At 37.7% G+C, this 20,956-nt stretch overlaps 2 protein-coding genes across 2 annotated transcripts in view; both read left to right on the forward strand.

Annotated features, from left to right (window-relative positions):
• LOC121811785 overlaps window positions 1–2,260 on the forward strand; it is a 36,364-nt gene extending 34,104 nt beyond the window's left edge. The window contains exons 2-5 of the mRNA XM_042227579.1: window positions 1,142–1,477; window positions 1,595–1,816; window positions 1,934–1,942; window positions 2,031–2,260. Coding sequence (XP_042083513.1) covers window positions 1,142–1,477; window positions 1,595–1,816; window positions 1,934–1,942; window positions 2,031–2,128 — 665 coding nt within the window. The 3' untranslated portion in view covers window positions 2,129–2,260. The remainder of the gene's footprint in view (window positions 1–1,141; window positions 1,478–1,594; window positions 1,817–1,933; window positions 1,943–2,030) is intronic.
• LOC102305439 (B-cell receptor CD22) overlaps window positions 1–20,956 on the forward strand; it is a 107,336-nt gene extending 86,380 nt beyond the window's left edge. The window contains exons 8-16 of the mRNA XM_042227575.1: window positions 2,494–2,730; window positions 2,868–3,200; window positions 3,317–3,541; window positions 4,789–5,046; window positions 18,644–18,796; window positions 19,016–19,100; window positions 19,193–19,250; window positions 19,805–20,064; window positions 20,232–20,956. Of these exons, the coding sequence (XP_042083509.1) occupies window positions 2,494–2,730; window positions 2,868–3,200; window positions 3,317–3,541; window positions 4,789–5,046; window positions 18,644–18,796; window positions 19,016–19,100; window positions 19,193–19,250; window positions 19,805–20,064; window positions 20,232–20,295 (1,673 nt within the window). The 3' untranslated portion in view covers window positions 20,296–20,956. The remainder of the gene's footprint in view (window positions 1–2,493; window positions 2,731–2,867; window positions 3,201–3,316; window positions 3,542–4,788; window positions 5,047–18,643; window positions 18,797–19,015; window positions 19,101–19,192; window positions 19,251–19,804; window positions 20,065–20,231) is intronic.

A 20,956-nucleotide genomic window follows, 5' to 3' on the forward strand; every position in this document is an offset into this window, starting at 1 on the left:
CTGTCCCATATTCAGTAAGTGAAAATAAAATAAACAATAAAAGGTGAATCAAATGGACCATTATGGCAAGGCTGGGATGGTCAATTTGGTAAAGTAAATCCGTTGGGCATCTTTCTTTGCCTTTAGACAACAATTCTGATGGCAAAAGAGCCAAACGGGACAGGCAAAAAAACAAAAAACAAAACAAAAAAACCCCCCACTGTTTCAGTACAAGTTTCCATTCATCCTTCCTTCAATTGTATGAAGTGTGCCAGTGATGTATGCTGAAAAACAGCCCCACACCATGATGATCTCACCTCCAAACTTCACTGTTGGTATAGCGCTTTTGGGTTGATATGCAGTGCCCTTTGACCTCATAACATTGTTTGTATTATGGTATCAAAAGAGTTCAATTTTGGTCTCATCTGATCAGACTATATTCTCTGAGTATTTCACAGGCTTGTCTAAATGTTGTTCAGCAGACTTTAAATTCAACATGCCTTTTCTTCTGCAATTGAGTCTTGCGTGGTGAGCGTTCATACAGGCAATGGTGGTTGAGCAAGGAGGATCTGATCATTGCCGGTTTGTAGTAAAATGATGTTCTTTCCACTTCCACATTATGGCCCCACCAGTGCTCACTGGAGCCGTCAGTAGTTTAGAAAATTTCTGTGACCAATGCTATCACAATGATTTTAAACAATAAGGTTGTGAAAGCCCCATGAGAGCTTATTGCCTTCACACTTCATGAGATGTTTCTGGTGTGACACCTTTTTATAGGCCAGTTGAGATTAATTTGCACTTAATGGCAGGATTGTTTCCTAATTTCTGACAACTTTCAGCTGGTGGCATGATTTTCCATGCCTTTTTTGCAGCTCCAATATTTTAAGTGTTCAATACGTTTTCCCTGTTTCATTTCCCATTATTACACATAACTTGATTTATGGGCATTATGGTTTGATTTCTTTGCATGTGTGGATTGGATGGTTTGTTACTGACATCTGGTGAGTATTTCATGTAAATAGCACCTTTAGAAATATATTATACTTAGAAATTTGGTTTTGTTTTCCATACTTATTTTACCTGCTTTAATTGCTCGACTTCAGATAGGACTGTTGTTTGTTATCATTAATCTGACTGCATTCTGATGTGTTCTGTGTTACAGTGGTACAGAGTCAGAATGATTATGCAGTGACTTACACTTCTACTCAGATCTGTGCTGTAAAAGGATCAACAGTGGACATAGGCTGCTCCTTCAAACACCCTTCAAGAGTAATTGTGTTAAAAAAAGTTTGGTTCACTAAAGGGAATAATTATAACCCGTATGATCTGAAAACAGACCCAGCGTATGCAGGTCGACTTTCATACAGCTCTCATTGGAAGAGCGACACTCTGACAATCAGAGACCTGAGAGAGAGCGACTCAGCTGTGTACAAGTTCAGGTTTGAAACAGACTGGGGAGATTTTACTGGTTTACCTGGAGTCACTCTGAATGTCACAGGTAACATTTTTTTTTTACACATCAGTCAGAAATTGTTATGAACATAACTGTGTGTGTTTGGATATGGATAATAGATGTCTATGTTTCTGCTTTGATTTTATTTCTTCACATAATCAGCCATTCAGCTACATGTGGACACATCATCATATTCTGACTCAGCAACACTGACTTGTCAGAGCAGTTGTCGTCTACATGATCGTCCCTCCTACATCTGGTACAAAAATGGTCAGAAAATTTCTACTCAGTCAGACCAGAAATGGTATCCAGACAATCCGAATCCTTCAGATAGCTACTCCTGTGCTGTAAGAGGTCATGAAGATTTCCCATCTCCTTCAGTGTGTGAGTTTAGTAACATAAAACAATCTTGTAGAGTCACTACATACAATTGAATAAAAACAGTCAAACTCACTATCACTGGTTACTTTAATCTGACCTCAAAATCATTTTATGTTTCAGGTGTCCGAGGTGATTCATGCAACAGAGTGAATTACAGTAGCAGAAGAATCTGTGCAGTCAAAGACTCATCAGTGGACATTTCTTGTACTTACAACAGTTATGAAAGTCCAATCCAGTCAAAGTCCTGGTTCCGTTCTGGTCGTGGATCTGAGGACCTCACAGAAGACTCCCAGTATAAAGATCGTGTTGAGGTGATTGAAACAGAGAGAGGACGCTCCACTCTGAGAATCAGAGACCTGACAGAGAGTGATTCAGCCGAGTATCACTTCAAATTCAAAGCACAAAGATTTGAATGGAGGAGTAGTTTACCTGGAACAACTCTAACTGTCACAGGTACTGATCAACACACACTGATGGATATTTAATCAGCTTAATATTCTATCTGTATGTTCTACTGTGCTTTTAAACTACAGTTTAAACTTTTAAAAGCGTTTCACGTATAAACATTAAGAGAAATATTACTTTGTTAAAAATGTATTTTAGAACTTGTGAATTTGACTGTCTCCTTCAGTGTGAGAGTGACTGACATCTTATTTATTGTTTCTTGTCCACTGGTCAAGATGTTCAGGTCAGAGGGTTCAATGGACGACAGTTGGATTGTGTCACCAGATGTAATCCTTATGTTTCATCTTATGTCTGGTACAAAAATGGACAACAAGTGATTGGAGCCAGCTCTTCTTCTTATGACGTGCCACGTGCCACTTCAAACAGCTACCCATATCAAAGGTCATATGACTATAAAAACAGCTACTCATGTGCTTTAAAAGGATTTGAAGACTTTCACTCTCCGTTAGTTTGTAAGTTTTCTTTGAGATATTACCTGAATTAAAACTTTTAATCAATCAAAAGGTTAAAATAATTAATGTCAGGGGTTTGTCAATAAATATGTTTTTTTTAAAAATTATATTTTTTTTATTCATTCTAATTTTCTCAGGTTCATATGGTCGATGGTGCAACAAAGTGAACTACAGTAACAGAAGAATCTGTGCAGTCAAAGGATCATCGGTGGACATTTCTTGTACTTACAACAGTTATGAAAATCCAATCCAATCAAAGTCCTGGTTCCGTTCTGGTCGTGGATCTGAGGACCTCACAGAAGACTCCCAGTATGCAGGTCGTGCTGAGGTGATTGAAACAGAGAGAGGACTCTCCACTCTGAGAATCAGAGACCTGACAGAGAGTGATTCAGCCGAGTATCACTTCAAATTCAAAACACAAGACTTTGAATGGAGGAGTAGTTTACCTGGAACAACTCTGACTGTCACAGGTACTGATGAATACACACTGATTATTTCATTCAGCTCAGTTTTTCTGTTGTGTTGATGGTTGTATTTATTGTTTTTAGTATTTAATGTCTGATGTCTGCTGTGTTGTCATATTCAGATCTGCAGGTGAAGGTGAGCAGAATAATATCAGTCCATGAGTCTCAGACTGAGGCAGAGCTGAAGTGTGAAAGCAGCTGCAGTCCAGCCGGTCGTCTTTCTTTCGTCTGGTTCAAAAACAATCAGTTTATGGCTGAACGAAGTTCTTATCAAGATCTGTTCAATCCTGGAGACATCATCTCCTGTGCTTTCAAAGGACATGAAGATTGTCCCTCAGATCCTGTGTGTAAGTTTACTTTACTGTGATAAACATGGTGAATAATTTTTATAATTTTGGCTTTTTGTTAACCAAAATATTAGATATTAAGTACAATTCACAATACTATTCAACCATCTAATTTCTGCAAGTGTTTTGCTGTACAGTTTAAAGGCGAGCAGAGTCAGGTTCAGGAATCAGAGGCAGGTACTCAAAGTCCAAAATAACAGTCTTTGTGCTGAAGACTTGTTTGATCCTGATAAGAGAACATGGAAGATTGTTTCCTATCATTTCCTACCTGTGGACTGGCATGTGGTGATGAAAGCAAATAAGACAGCAGTACCTTGAACAATATATGTGTATGGTTTAAGAGGAATATTGTAGGTTTGGCGCTTCAGCAAACCCGCTAGTTCAGAGACTCATTACTCATGACGAAAGCAAGACAATGATGGAACCGGGTTTTACTTGCTAGCAACAGAAGGCTGGTCGGAACCCAAGATCTTGGAGCTGAACGCTCCTCACCTTTTTCCTAGCCAACTTCAAATATACAGCCTTTCTTGTGTACATGACTTCCTGCCACACAATATATGCTTACAGCTGTTTAACCACATTCCCTAGTTATCTAAAGGTCATCTCCCCACACTTAACTTTAATGGTTCACCATATGCAAGCATAGGCAAGCCCCTATATGGCCGGGGATGGACATCCCTCACAAGATAAGGAACCCAGAATCTCACATGGAATGTGCCTGCAGTTAAACAGCTACAGCTAATTACCTCCCCCAGATGTGTAGGGGAGGACCAGACGAATATCTAACCATGCAGTTTATGGCACGGTTTACAAATTTAAGTACAACAATGACAACATTTAACAATTTACTCTGACAAATATCTACTTAAGGAAATCACGCCACCCAATCACGCCCACTGAGCATTGAAGTCTATCAGTAGGAAAATAGAGTCCCCAGGAGGAGCACCCTCCAGCACCCCACCCAGGGACTCCTAGAAGGCTGGGTGCTCTGAAATGCTACTTGGCGCATAAGCGCAGATGACAGTCAGGAAAAATTCCCAGACCCAAAGGCACACAATGCACCCGACCCCAACAGTGCTTCCTGTGGGTGTGGGCCTGCAGGAGGATGGGCCCATGTCCCTTTTTTGGGCCTTGGTGACTCCCTTGGTGTTCTACTCACAGGGGTCTGAATACAAAATGTATTCAAATTAATTTCTAAAGCCAACTCATGAAAATTAATAATCTAATGTTAATATTCTCTGTTTTAGACGTTCCAGAGGTTCCCTCTGTGACAGTGAGTCCCTCTGGTGACATAGTGGAGGGCAGTTTAGTGACTCTGGCCTGCACTGGTGATGCTAATCCAATGGCTAAATACACCTGGTACAAGGAACAAAAACAGATCAGCCAAGAAAAGCAAATCAACTTCAGGTCCATCCAATCTTCTGATTCTGGAGAGTATTACTGTACCGCTGAGAAAGAGCTGGGCAAATGGCCAATGACTGAATACATCTCCATCAAAGTAAATTGTGAGTCAAGTACATATATATAAATATATGTATATATAATCTCAGATTCAGAAAAGAGGCATCATGACATTGAAACTCTAGGATTTGAAAATCTGTGACTTTATTCTCAGAATTCTGAGATTAAAGTCAGAATTCTTTTTTTTTTTTCCAGTGGCCCTAATCCTCTTCCGTACTATCAAGTGTGGATAATCAAAATTATAGAAAGTTTTTGTGCCACTTGTAGACATTTTTTAGGTTGAGCACCAAAAATGAATACATATTTGCTGCATTTTTATTATTATACTTTCTTCCACAGCATCAGATTGTCTTACGGTTACAGAACAGTTTATCTAGTTTATTCTGGCATTCTTGAACTACCAGTCTCAGTTAGGTAAGATAAATAAAATACCTCTTCACTGGGTTAGGGTTAGCCGTCATCATGTCCTCAAGCTTTGCAGTTGGCTCAAGTGTTTTCTGCCAAAGACGTTTTTAACAGTAATGCTCTTCATGGTTATCATCATGAACAATATACTCACCTCATACTCACTTTTTTTTGTGAGACCCTATATTATTATATCACACCCAAAAGACCACTGAGAGAGACATTCATACATTATTATTTTTCCACGAAACACCCAAATAATGATAATGACCAACAATGAAATCAAAAGAGCATTTCACAAGTAAGTAAAAGTGTGGCATGAAATGTTTTAACTGTTCTCCAATCTGATGTTTGAAAATCTATTTCCTCTGGCTGTCATAGCCATAGTCAGTGCTGCCAGTGTTGGATATCCAACTCTGTTTTTCTTAATTAGAAATATGATTATGTCTTTAACGGTAGTGTTTTTTGTCATTTGTCATCTGTGACTTTTTGACATTTTGTAAATACAAACTGAAAGAGAGTAAATGAAATCCTCTAAAGTACTGACCAGTGTGACATGGGCAAACTTTCAGGTTCAATGGTAATCAGTGTGTAGCAGCTACAAAAGACACTGTCATTGTCCTAAATATGTCAGAGAGAATTTAATTGATACTTGCAGCTGTGGAGCTTTGTAGATGAAATTAAGTGGGCTCCCATTAGTCCCATTAGCTAATGCCATCAACAAGTCTTACTGTTCTGTTTTCTCTGTATTTAGTGTTGAGTCGGTTGAGGTCGAGTTCACTAAAGGTCATGGTGTGCACATTTTAACACACAAACAGTTGTTCTCCTGGCATTAGGAACAATCAACATAATAGCACAATGGATTTGTAAAATGTCCTAATGTTGGTTTTAGTATTGTTACAGTTTAGAGTTAGAATTAGATTCAGAATAAGTCTTTAATTTGAAGAGTTTGGTCGATCAGTTTGATCTTTTGTGTCCATCTCCTAATCTCTTAGTGCAGTAACAAGTTTTCATTTTGGTCAATTTGGTTTCAATTTGGTTTCCTAGACTCATGGGAAAAAACAGCTGCAGTTGCATCCATGGCTGTTCTATTTCTGGCTGTTATAATCATCTGTGGAATCATATTCATTAGGTGAGCAGTTCAGTTTTAATGTTTTAATCAATGTTTTTTATTGATTTCATATAATTAATTAAAATGTTCATTCATCCTTCTGTACTGAAGAAAAAGATGCTTCAAAACAAATTCATCCAGAGAGAGGCCAGACAACAAACCAGAGGTAAGGAAGAAGCGGTCAGGTAGCAGGTATACATATATGAACCTGAAAAAGACAATTTTAATGTATATGTCGCATACTGCTGTCATACACTGCACAGTGGGAAGTTTAAATTTGGCTGCTATTGTACAGAAGTTTGATGACTTTGTATAGTTTACATGCTTCAAACTTCATGTCCCACCCAGGTTTATGAGATCCACACTGCACAGTGCGGCTTGTAATGATTGATTTCTAATACTGCACAGTGTGTGGGTACCTTTAGTTAAGACAGTGATTAATTGTAATCAATTTTCATGTGTTGAGAAAATGACACTTTTTTGTTTAATGCTGTTGTTGATGGCATTGCTCTTCCTTTGCTCGGGATATAAACCTCTCCAGGAATACAGATACAAGGTTTGGGAGGCTGTGGCTCAAATGGCAGGGGAGGGCGGGAGGTCCAACCATGACTTTTCATCTTTTATGGTTATCTTGCATTTCAGGAAAATTCATATTATTACATGTTTGACCCTGCACCAAGTGGACGTCCAAAGCGTGACGGCCCTTCAGCTCCAGCACAGAGTAGAGCAGCAGAGGAGCAGCAGGATGATCTTTGCTATTCCAGTGTAACTTTCATAAAGAAGCCAGAAGAGCACGACTACTACAACATTCTTCCCATTAAGACCAAAAGACGAAAAGAACAGGATGAAGAAGTAACAGATGTGGACTACACTGTGGTCAGATTAAACAGCACCCAAAGGTGAGGACACTTATTTTCTGTGGGAATGTTTCCATAATTTCTTTGTTTTGATTTTGTAAATGCATTATTTATTTAGTTTTGGTGTAACTTTGGTCTAACTTAAGAAAAGAAAACACTTAATGTTACTGATATTGTGATTTTTATTGACATCATGTTTACCTTTACAGATTAAGAGATCAACAGGCTGCAGAGTATTCATCAGCACTGTACAGCACAGTCAGGAAAAAGTAGAGTATGAACATGAATGTTTGTCCTCAGTGTACATATTTAATGTTTTTAGGAAGATACTGCTGTTTATGGCTGTGTTTGCATTTTGATAAAGAATGATGCAACAGATATAACAAAATGTGTCCTTGGACAGTGGACTATTATAAACGTTAGAGCTGTGTATATGTGTAACACATGTAACAATCATTACTAGTTTATTAGATGTTAATCTAGCTTGTACTGGAATATAAACTTAATACAGCAAACAAGAAGCACTCTGAAAGCACAAACCACTCTCTGGGCAGTTTTATTTTTAAGGGAAGATTATTACATTTTGCATATGTATTTTGTATTCTTTATTATTTTTAAACTTGCTTTAAGAAGTTTGTAATGCAGTAAAAAAAATGCAATGTGCAATGTGCAAGCATTTTAATATACTTGACGTAATTTGAGTATAATATATATATATTTTTTTATTCGTGTGGATATTGTAAATGTGTAAACATTCACTTCATTGTTTAATACAATTTGTTTAAATCTTTGGTAATAAGCATTAAGTGAATAAAGATTTGATTTGGTTTATTTTGTACATTCAAAATGTTTTGATGCATTCTCAGTCATCCAGGTAAGTAAATCCCAAAAAGTTGATTCAGTTCATCTGGACGTGGTGTTTTCAGTGGGAGAAACATTTCATCACTGAGCCAAGTGACTTCTTCAGTCTCAAAATGCTACGTCCAGATGAACTGAATCAACTGTTATAAGATGTTAATCTAATGTACACAACAAAGGCATACTGAAATGAATCTGAAATCATATTGCCATTTTAAAAAGCTCTGTAAAGCATTATTATTAATTTCACCTGTAGACTAATCTATTGGCCTTAAAGATGAAGTCAGAAGGCAAATGTGACATGAAATTTTAAATTTTTATGCAGTAATTTCTTTCTTCTCATTTTAAAAGGGATTTACAGGCCTTTGTCTGTTCATGCACATTAAGCGGGTACAGAGGAAGTCAGGCAGCCAGATGTCTATCTCTCTAAAATTTTCCAACCACAGAAGAAATCATCTTCAGATCACATCTTCATCTCCATCCATTTTTACTTCTGAGAATTGCATTTCCTGCTCTGTCTCTCTGTGCGGGAGTGTGAATAAGAAACCATTAGGTGAATAATAATAGGCTACATTTGCTTTGCATTGTCCCCACCTGATGACAGTGGTATAGTATGATATGATTCCATATTAGGTTCTTGATGAATGTGTGTTGTTGTTCTTCAGCATGGTTCTATGTGTCCCTTTTTAACTTTGAGTACCCGCCCCTTTAAAGATCTCTGCACAGCCCTGGAGCAGAATAATATCAGTCCATGAGTCTCAGACTGAGGCAGAGCTGAAGTGTGAAAGCAGCTGCAGTCCAGCTGGTTTTCTTTTGTGTGGTTCAACAAAAACAAATTTTGTTCCAGTCATGTAAGGTTCCTGTTTCGTCATAAATGTTCTAGGATCAACCTTCCAACTGACCAAATTACATTATCTGAGCCAAAAAGTTGGTTAATGCTTTTAAAATTATGACTATCACACCAAATTTGTAACCTAAATTTGGCTAACAGCAAACTTAACTTGATAATTAGAGTGGGTGGGTGTGGTGAATGGGTGGAGAGGTTTTGGAGACAGTGTCGGAGGAGTCGGGCGGCCACAGCTGCCAGTCATCATCTAATTGTGATTCCTCTATTTTGTCTCAGGCTATGTCCACACGTACCCGGGTATTTTTGAAAATGCCGATTTTTCTATGTGTTTGTACCTTTCGTCCACACGTAAACGGCGTTTTCAGTCACTGAAAATGGAGATTTTTAAAAACTCCGGCCAGGGTGGATATTTTTGAAAAACTCGTTTTTGCATTTACGTGTGGATGAGAAAAACGGAGAAAACGCAGCGTCAAAGGTGTGCGCCTTTTTTGACGTCACTGTGCGCCACGTTATTGTTTCGGTGAAATGAATTTCTACAATACTATTACTGTTAGTTGTACTCTGCAGTGTTTAAATGCTTACATATACACACACAGTTACTGTCCCGCCACACATACGACTCTGTTCCGCTTCTATGCCCCATCCTTGTTTACTATTTCCCACCGAGGCTTCTAGACTTCTGATTGACCAACATTTCTACATGGTTAGGAATATAGCGCCACCTGCTGCTTTGGCATCTTCCTAGCAGTGTTTTCCTTCATTTCTGTGTTTACGTGTGGACGGGATTATTTTTTAAAACGAAAAATCTCCGTTTTCAAAAATACCCGTGTACGTGTGGACGTAGCCCCAGTAGGTCGCTGGGACCAGGGGTGTGTGAGTGATGACTGTGGTGTGCAGTGTGTGTTAAACACTGCAAGAATAAAGTCTGTGTGTTCTATCATTGAGAGACCCAGTGTCTGTATGTTGGGTCCCACAGTAACAGTAATGAGTGATACAATAATTTATTTATTATTTTGTACAAATCAATAAAGAAAACATCAGACATCACAGCGACATGATTGGTCAGTTGCAATGTTAATCCTGGACCAACATTATTATGATGATGCCGGTTCAGTCTTTGTTTAGATCACTGTACAGATCAGCTAATTAAAGACTCCCAAAAGCATCAGGACAGAACTTCACCATCAGACCCAAAAACAGTGGGACTCATTACTGTGAAGCCCAGAACACAAGAGGACGTCAGAACTCCAAAAACATGTAACCAGTGCAAAGAAAACAAAATATTCTGATACTTTGTAATTCCTACACTTTCAGTGCATCATTAAATTGACTCGATACTGATTTCTCTGCTTGTGTTGAATCTGTGGATCAGGTAGTCCAATAAATGAATTCTTTTTAATTAAACAACCAGTTTCTTGTTGTTGGATTAAATCCACAAGGAAAAGACTTGTAGGTTTTTGAAAGTGGACAAATTAATCTATAATATATAATAATAAATATCGTTAAAGTAACAGGTCCTACGGATACAACTTATGCTATAATATGTTCACAATAAATTGGTTTTTAATTCACTAGAAAAGAAAAATAAGCAATCTTAAAACTTAATGTAAAGGAAAAGAGCTTCCAATGACCTTATTTGCATCTCATAGACAGAAAAAGTCATTTAATTTTGAAAACAAATATTTTGGTGTGTAACTCTTCTTAAAGAACTCGACATGTCGTTTTAAACTCAACAGTTTCCACACTGCTTGGTGGTAAAACATGAACATGTATTGATTCCCGCTTTATCTGCTGTAGACAAATGAGCTGTCATGAACAATTCAATGAGGAAACTTAGCATTAAGTGTGAAGAAATCCTGTTAAATATCCTGATCCAAACTGCTGGTGTTTTCTATGTAATGCTTTTTAGCTTTTCTACTATGTGAATCTGTATTAATAGCAATAATATCATCTTCTCTCTTTTTCTGTCTACACCAGAAGTAAAGGAAGAGTAGAGAAATCATCTCCACTGTTAGGTGTGGCTGTGTGCAGGCAGGAATAGGACCCAAGGTGCAGACTCCGGAGACAGAACTTAAACAAAAACAGCTTTAATGCTGAACGCAAACATGACATAACTGGAAAAAACTCAAAATAAACTTACACCGGTGGACAGGCAAAACACACAGCAAAGTAAACGGTAGATCACGACACAGACACAGAGAAACACAGGGCTTAAATACACAGAGGGAGCAATCAGGGAATGGGTAACAGGAGGGAAACACAGCTGGGGCAAATCAGGCCTAACGAGACAAGGGGAAGCAAAACCAGACACATTAACATCAGACATGGACTTTCAAAGTAAAACAGGAAACACATAACACAGACTGAACAAAGACACAGACTCATATGCAGGCACTACAAAGGGAACAGAGACGTGGGAACAGGGCAGACACAAACACTGACTGAACACGGGGATATAGGAACTTAAGATACACATAGACACGAACTAGACAAGGGGATGCAGGTGATAGGGGAGACATAAGCCATAAGACGGAACTCAAAGAAACCAAAAACTAGAAAGTATGAATAATAACATAAACTCAAACACCCTGGGTCAACGACCCAGGCATCCTAACATCCACAGTCAACAAAACCTGATTAATATAATAAAACATTCTAAGCTCACATTATTACTTGATCAGCCATATTGTTATACTGTTAAGCTGTGTATGTGGAAAGAGTTAACAGTGTATGCTCGTTTGGATACAAATCAACCAACTCCTCTTGTTTAGGAGGCTAAAGAAACTAGGACCAACACCACCACCTGCAGGTGTGGAGTGAAAACCTCCAGAAAGACTTCTTGTGTCGTTGCAGATAAGACATCACTGCAGTGAGTAGTTAAGCCTGCCTAGTGGATGACTGCTATCACACTCAACCCCATCATGTAGATTTGCAGGAGTAAAACACTCCCTGCTGACCCTGCTGACCTGTCCATTATCTTCTGATTATTTATTTGTATTTGTATTTTTGCATAGACTTGGAGGTGAACTTACTGTTTTGGTAGCATTTTTATAGTCGGTGTGTATTTTTTGTGATAAATAGAAAACAGAAAAGATCGAATACAATACTGTAAAAGTAAAGCATGTCAGATACTTTTTAATATTTAATTTTTAGTGATAAAAATGAATACAATGCTATTTTTATTTAACTTTCATGATGGATTGAACAAATATGGCAGGCTTCACCACAAAAACTATCACTAAACTGTCCTATCAAAACAGAAAAAATACTGGAGTGTCCAGGTGGTGCTCTAATTATAGCTCAGAAAATAATTTAGTTAAATGTGTGCCAATTCTTGATTGACCTGGTCACTCGAATCCCAAATCATCAAAATATTAGAATATTTTCTTCCCCGCCATCCCTAATTTCCTTAAAAATATTATGTTTGTAATCTGTAATTTGGGACAGATGTATTAAAACACATCTGTGTATTGGCTAATTAAAAATATAACCAAAATTCAGGCAACCCTTTAAAGTCCTATATTTGAACAAATTAAAAAATCCCAGGACATTGTAAAAACAAAAACTAGTGGCAATTTCTGAATAGATACATAGGTGTATTTCACAATAGTAAAGCACATAATATTTTTAACACTAGAAATTAGAAAAAAAAAAAAACAACTGGAATGTCCAGATGACACTCAAATTATCACTAAGAAAATAAGTTTGTTAAATATGTAATTTGTGCATAACTTTTATTTATAAGACTTACACACCATTTTGAGATGGTGTTCCATGTAAGTCCTGCCTACTAGCATCTTGCACCCTGCTGTTGGGTTGTCTCAGGGGGATCTTTTCACAACCTGCACCTGGGGTTCTTGCCTGGTGTGGTAGACCCCAGCCTCTATGGATCTTGTGTTTAGTGCCTCTGTGCTATCTTTTAGTCCGGCTTTGTAAAGCCATTGGCAGGATTTTCAATCTGCTGGGTGGTACGTGCTGTTCAGGGGCCTGTGCTTCTTTGATGGTTCATCTTCTTGCTCCTCTTCTTTCTCTGGTTTCTGCTGTCTCAGGTATTCACTAAGCATGTGATCAGCTGTTGCCATCTTCCTGATGCACTAAAGGATCTTTGTGTGTAGGTGTTGATTCCCCAGATCTTTTTCTTTTCATTCAACTGGCTCATTTTACTTAGTTTTCTCTCTGCAGGAATTTGGCAGTTGTGGCATTCCTATAGGCCTCTTCATGAGTCCCATTTGCCTGTGGGATTCCAAGATCTTTGCATCTATCTTCCATGTCAACAATGCTGCCTTCTGGTAGTACAATCTCCCCAGTTCTAACGACTTTCTCTACTTTTTTCCCATCCAACTTCATTTATCCAGTCCAGATGTTGTTACACTAGATCCTAGCAGTGTGGATCGGTGAACTAATGTCTCTCCTGGCACACAGCTTGATACCATCCATGTTGAGGATATGACTAATGATTTCTTCAGCCAGTCTCATTGATGATTTGACTAAGGGTGTTCAGGCCTTTGTAGAAAGGGAGTGGGGACAGAGTATCTCCTTGGTAAATCCTGCATCCTTGACAGTGACTTGTTGGCCTCTAGTGTTGTTGGCCACATCCCTGTTGAATTCCTAATGAAGGCTCTCTGGTTGATCTTCTTCTGTTTCAGGCATTCCAGGATCCATCTGAATCCTGGAATCATCGTCTTTCTTGAAGTCGATCCAGGCGGTGCACAGGTTGGTCATTCTGGTTTTACAGTCTCAAGTGACTGCTCCGTCAACAAGGTGTTTTGCCCCTCTGGTGTCTCTGCCTTTTTCCTTCTATGTGCCTGTTCATTTTCGCCCTATTACAGGACAGGAGCTTCCATGTTTTATTGAGGCAGATTATTGGTTAGTAGTTGGTCCTTTCTGAGGATCCTTGGGGATCAGGACCGTCCAGCTTTGGATTAGCCATTCTGGGTTCGTCTCATCCACTAGAAGCTGGTTAACTTTTGCTAATTAAGAGAGTTATTACTACATGGAAGAGGTCACACTCAAATTTGTATTTAATTACTTAGAATTACTATGCATTATTATGACCATGTGATTAAAATAAATGTAATGAATCCAAATTAAAAAATGGTTTTCCTCAGACTCTAGCGAAACAGAAACTGGGATGACCTGGTGGAAACAGCGAAGAATCCCAAAGTGCAAAATAAAGGGCAGATTTGCAGGGACTAATATTTAAGGTTCTTTTATCTGATAAAAGTGTGGTAATTGCTTGTGGTCCATAAACTTGTGATGATACATAATTACTTGGCTGCCAACTGAGAGTAGAAGAGCAAGTACAAGACCACCCTGCATTCTGGTATTGTGTGCATAGTGGTGGTTTTTGACTCTGTTTTAGATTGAAAACTATCTTCAGTATCAGAAAGACTGTGGTGTGGTGTAATGTGTACTTAAATTTCACGTTTAGGGTTCAAATCGATCACTTCACTTGGAGAAATAAAAATCCTACACATGTTGGACGTATCTGTATTCTAAATATTAGGTGATGGCATGTCATCTTTGCCCTCTATGAAATCTACAGCTAATGGTTTCTTATTGTCTTAAAAAATAAATTCCCGAATCACATACAGCGGGGTTCTTAACAAGTATGTGAATCATTCAGGCCCCACACAGGATATATTTATTTTGACATCCATGTTAAAATTTCAGTTACATTATAGATACTTATTTTAATGTAACACTGTGGAGATTAGTTTTGAGTTTTATAGATTTATAGAAAAATTGATCATGGTCTTGTGATCATATGATCTCTTTAATAAACTGGACCAGAAACGTAAAATTAAAAAGTGATTAAAATATGTTGTGTTTGTTTTTAAGAAGTTCATTCTGCGTGCTGCACTGTATAAGAACCACTTCTTCATTTCAGTGTGGGAGTCTGTTTACGCTTACTGAGCGTGTACAGCAGGAAGGAAGACAGTTTAATATGACTTTAATATTTTCCAACCACAGAAGAGATCTCATCTCACCTCAGCGTCTCATGAAGACTAACTAGTGAACAGGATTTTTCATGTTGAAGTGATTTAAGGAATGAGAGGAGCAGCTATGAGTTTAAGTGCAGCAGCCAGTGGATTTGTTCTCTTCCTTCTCTCTTTATCAGGTATTGGGAACCTCTATATTTGATTTATACCTACGGTTACACTGTCGACACCAGAGCTGTTTCTGGCTGTCACACATTCAGCAACTGCATTACTTTTATGAATTATAACTGTAAACAGAAGAGATTTATTTTTTTTGCCTTCTTTTTTTAAGTAAAAAAATACAAATGTTGTGTAATGTGTTGTAAACACTACAGATATTATTTTTTTCCATAAATATACACTGTTAGAAAAAGGCCATTGTATTTGTATTTAACTTTCTAAAATGTTTATTTTGCTATAGTACTTATTTAAACAATTTAGATTATTTCTAGTTTATTAAACATTGAATTTATGAGAGAAATCTTCTAAGGACTAATAAACATTCTCACATATACCTCATATGAATACATTTATATTATACCCTGTTATCGAGCACTATACCTGGTCTCAACCAATTAGGTGATTAGAAGAAAATGACTCTAAAACTATTTCTTGATTGTTACGGTCAACAACAAAAGAATCAAAACTTCAGTTTTTCTATTGTGATGAAGAGTGCTTGGTCTAAATCCCATCAGAATTTCTCTCTGCATATAGTTTAACTACAAATAAGACTGTTTATGGTTGTTATCATTAATCTAACTGCATTCTGATGTGTTCTGTGTTACAGTGGTACAGAGTCAGAATGATTATGCAGTGACTTACACTTCTACTCAGATCTGTGCTGTAAAAGGATCAACAGTGGTCATAGGCTGCTCCTTCAAACACTCATTAAATTTGGCAAAAAAGATTTGGTTCACTAAAGGGAATGATAATAACCCTGAAGATCTGAAAACAGACTCAGTGTATGCAGGTCGAGTGTCGTACAGTTCTCAATGGTACAGCTGCACTCTGACAATCAGAGACCTGAGAGAGAGCGACTCAGCTGTGTACAAGTTCAGGTTTGAAGCAAACCAGAAAAGTTTTACTGGTTTACCTGGAGTCACTCTGACTGTCACAGGTACTGATCTACACACACTGATAAATATTTAATCAACTTAATATGCATGTTCTACTGTGCTTCTAAACTTTTCAATGGTTTAATGTATAGACATTGAGAGAATTATTATTTTGTTACTAATTCATTTTATTACTTCTGTGAATTTTACTGATGTCTCCCTCAGTGTGAGAGTGACTGACATCTTATTTATTGTTTCTTGTCCACTGGTCAAGATGTTCAGGTTAGAGTGTCGACTGGACGACAGTTGGATTGTGTCACCAGCTGTAATCCTATTGTTTCATCTTATGTCTGGTACAAAAATGAACAACAAGTGAATGGAGCCAGCTCTTCTTCTTATGAAGCGAAATATGACACTGAAAACAGCTACTCATGTGCTTTAAAAGGATTTGAGGATTTTCACTCTCCATTAGTTTGTGAGTTCACTTTGAGATTTTACCTGAATGAAAACTTTTAATATGGAGGCTCATTAATGGTGTGTTCTTTCTGTCAATAAGCATGTTTTTTTTTATCTCTTAGGTGCCAAAAAACAGTGGTGCAACAGAGTGAATTACAGTAACAGAAGAATCTGTGCATTCAAAGGCTCATCAGTGGACATTTCTTGTACTTACAACAATTTTGAACGTCAAATCCAATCAAAGTCCTGGTTCCGTTCTGGTCGTGGATCTGAGGACCTCAGAAAAGACTCCCAGTATGCAGGTCGTGTTCAGGTGATTGAAAGAGAGAGAGGACGCTCCACTCTGAGAATCAGAGACCTGACAGAAAGTGATTCAGCCGAGTATCACTTCAAATTCAAAACACAAAGATTTGAATGGAGGAGTAGTTTACCTGGAACAACTCTGACTTTCACAGGTACTGATGAATACACACAGAATATTTCATTCAGTTAAGTCATTAAGTTAATAATGTGACTATTTTTGTTATTTCACACAGTTCTGCAGGTGAAGGTGAGCAGAATAATATCAGTCCATGAGTCTCAGACTGAGGCAGAGCTGAAGTGTGAAAGCAGCTGCAGTCCAGCTGGTCGTCTTTCTTTTGTCTGGTTCAAAAACAATCATTTTATGGTTGAACGAAGTTCTTATCAAGATCTGTTCAATCCTGGAGACATCATCTCCTGTGCTTTCAAAGGACATGAAGATTATCGCTCAGATCCTGTGTGTAAGTTTACTTTACTCTGTTATTGATGATCATGATTTTCAGCTCCTCAGCTTTCTTTGTTCACCAAAATGTTGTTTAAGATATTAAGTAGAATTCACAATACTGTACATACAGTTTAAAGGTGAGTTGAGTCAGGTTCATGAATTAGAGGTAAGCACTCAGTTAAAGTCAGAAAAGAACAGTCATTGTGCTGAAGAGTGGTTTGATCCTGATCAGAGAACATCAAAGTTCTTTTCATTTTGGAAGGTACAAGCACATGTACATTTAATCGTGATTATTTACTTTAGAGGAACTAATTAGCAATCTAATAAGCAGGGATCTTCTGACTGTCTACAAAGGTCTGTCCATGGACTGTCATGTGTACATCCAATTTATGGAACAACTGACAAATCCAGCAAACATGGTCTGTTCATGCAAAGCATGAATCTGCTATACTGAAGATAACTAGGGTCACCATATTTTGATTTTCAAAAAAGAGGACACCTGGCCCAGTCATGAGGAACTTTAATAATACTGTTTGCTTAAAGAAAACATATTTAAACAATGCCTTCTCTGTGCGGTTAATGAATGGCAAAATTAAAAATGTCATATTGGCTTTTACAAGTCAACAAGTGCAAAAAAAGAGGACGGTTGGTCACCCTAAAGATAACAGATGTGACCAAAAATTACAGGCTTGTGTTTCCCCATACTTGCGGATGTGACAGACTGAAATGAAAGTGAGGGAAATTTCTTGACCACCACTTTAGATAATAGAGATAATTTGCACACACAATTATAACATAACAATAACGATAAAAGTAAATGTATTTTTTCTGTTCTAGACATTCCAGAGGTTCCCACTGTGTCAGTGAGTCCCTCTGGTGAGATAGTGGAGGGAAGTTCAGTGACTCTGACCTGTAGCAGTGATGCTAACCCAGCAGCTAAATATACCTGGTACAAGGAACAACAACCAATCAGCCAAGAAAAGCAAATCACCTTCAGGTCCACCCGGTCTTCTGACTCTGGAGAGTATTACTGTACCGCTGAGAATGAGGTGGGGCGAAGGTCATCTGAAGTCATCTCTATCAAAGTGAAATGTGAGTCAAGACAGTTTCCTTATAATGCCACACAGAAACAGGGGTTTAAACTCTGAAATCGTCACAGGTGGAGAAAACTGTCAATCAACTGTACAATCTGCGATGTCGGGAATAGATATTTAAACTTAAAGAATAGGATGGTGTACAATTTCTTCACAATTATTATGTTGAACACTAAATTTGAATGTAAATTTGCTGCAATTTTTGTCATAATTATTTCCACATCCCTTCCAGATGCTCCAAAGCTTCCCTCTGTGTCAGTGAGTCCCTCTGCTGAGATAATGGAGGGTAATTCAGTCACTCCGTCTGGTGAGATTGGTGACGACAGTCCAGTGACTCTGACCTGTAGCACAGTCAGTTTTTCTCCTGACATTAGGAACAATCAAGGTAGTGACACAATGGAGTTGTTAAAAAAATGGCTTGATTGATTGTAGTTTTAGTATTTTTAGTTTTTAACTGTTGTATGCCGTTAGGCAAGAACTATACTCAAAATGAGTCATTAATTAAGACTTTGGTCTGATATGTTTTATGTTTTATATCCATTCTTATTGGACCATTAATCTTGTAATCCAGTAACAAGTTTTCAGTTTGGTCACTGTTTCCTAGACTCATGGAAAAAAACAGCTGCAGTTGCATCAATCACTGTTCTATTTCTGGCTGTTATAATCATCTGTGGAATCATATTCATTAGGTGAGCAGTTCAGTTTTATTGTTGTTATTAAAAATTTATTTAGTAATTTCATGTTATGATTAATTAAAATGTTCATTTGTTCTTCTGTACAGAAGAAAAGGGTGCTTCAAAACAAATTCATCCAGACAGAGGCCAGACAACAAACCAGAGGTAAGCAAGAAGCGGTCAGGTATCAGGTATACATATATGAACCTGAAAAAGACCATGTTAATGTAAATGAATCTCTTTGTATATGTCGCATACTGCTGTCATACACTGCACAGTGGGAAGTTTAAATTTGGCTGCTATAGTACAGACGTTTGATGACTTTGTATAGTTTACATGCTTCAAACTTCATGTCCCACCCAGGTTTATGAGATCCACACTGCACAGTGTGGATCTAATGATTGATTTCTAATACTGCACAGTGTGTGGGTACCTTAAGTTCTCTCATATATGAAAATGTACATGAACAGTTCATAAAATGTAAAGTCTACTGTTTTTCTTGAGAGTGTGATTAATTGTAATTAACTTTCATGTGTTGAGAAAATGACATCTTTCTGTTTAATAGTGTTGTTGGTGGCATTGCTCTTCCTTTGCTGCATATAAACCTCTCCAGGAATACATAGAAATACAAGGTTTGGGAGGCTGTGGCTCAGGAGGTAAGGGAAAGGGGGATGTCCAACCATAACCTTTCACCTTTTTATGGTTATTTTTAATTACAGGAAAATGCATATTGTTATTACACACTTAACGCTCCGCAAAGTGGACGTCCAAAGCGTGACGGCCCTTCAGCTCCAGCACAGAGTAGAGCAGCAGAGGAGCAGCAGGATGATCTTTGCTATTCCAGTGTAACTTTCATAAAGAAGCCAGAAGAGCACGACTACTACAACATTCTTCCCATTAAGACCAAAAGACGAAAAGAACAGGATGAAGAAGTAACAGATGTGGACTACACTGTGGTCAGATTAAACAGCACCCAAAGGTGAGGACACTTATTTTCTGTGGGAATGTTTCCATAATTTCTTTGTTTTGATTTTGTAAATGCATTATTTATTTAGTTTTGGTGTAACTTTGGTCTAACTTAAGAAAAGAAAACACTTAATGTTACTGATATTGTGATTTTTATTGACATCATGTTTACCTTTACAGGTTAAGAGATCAACAGGCTGCAGAGTATTCATCAGCACTGTACAGCACAGTCAGGAAAAAGTAGAGTATGAACATGAATGTGTGTCCTCAGTGTACATATTTAATGTTTTTAGGAAGATACTGCTGTTTATGGCTGTGTTTGCATTTTGATAAAGAATGATGCAACAGATGAATCAAAATGTGTCCTTGGACAGTGGACTTCCTGTCCCTGTCTATACGTGTATCTAGTTTCTTGAAGACCTGAACAAGAGGAACATTACAGAATTTATTGAGGCGATCTTGGAAAAGCAAAATGTGTTGCACCACAAATGCACTCTGATCAGAGTTCTGATGGCAACAGCTGCCAGACAGGATTAAATTTTAAAAAAAAAAAGAGTCTACCTTTACTGAAATAAAATCTTACTACAGCTAACAAGAAGCCCAAGACCTCTCTAGGCAGTAGGCACTATTGGGGGAATTGTATTGTACTTTGTTTATGTTAATTTTGTTTTCTTTGTTCTTTTTAAGGGTACTTTAAGTTTGTAGTACACTCAAACAAGTGTAAATATAATTTGTCCTGCTGAAACCCATTTTAATGTACTTAACATAATTGTGAGTAGAATTATTTTTTATTTGTGTGGATATGGGATATAGGAGTCTTTGCAGAACAGCAGGAGGTAGGTCTGATTAATCTTAAAGTCCTGGTGCTTTGACCGTTTACTTTTATTTTCAGTGCCCTGCTGAAC

This window comes from Haplochromis burtoni, unplaced genomic scaffold, assembly GCF_018398535.1.
Source record: "Haplochromis burtoni strain Fernald_Lab_line unplaced genomic scaffold, NCSU_Asbu1 Contig_269, whole genome shotgun sequence".
NCBI lineage: Eukaryota > Metazoa > Chordata > Actinopteri > Cichliformes > Cichlidae > Haplochromis > Haplochromis burtoni.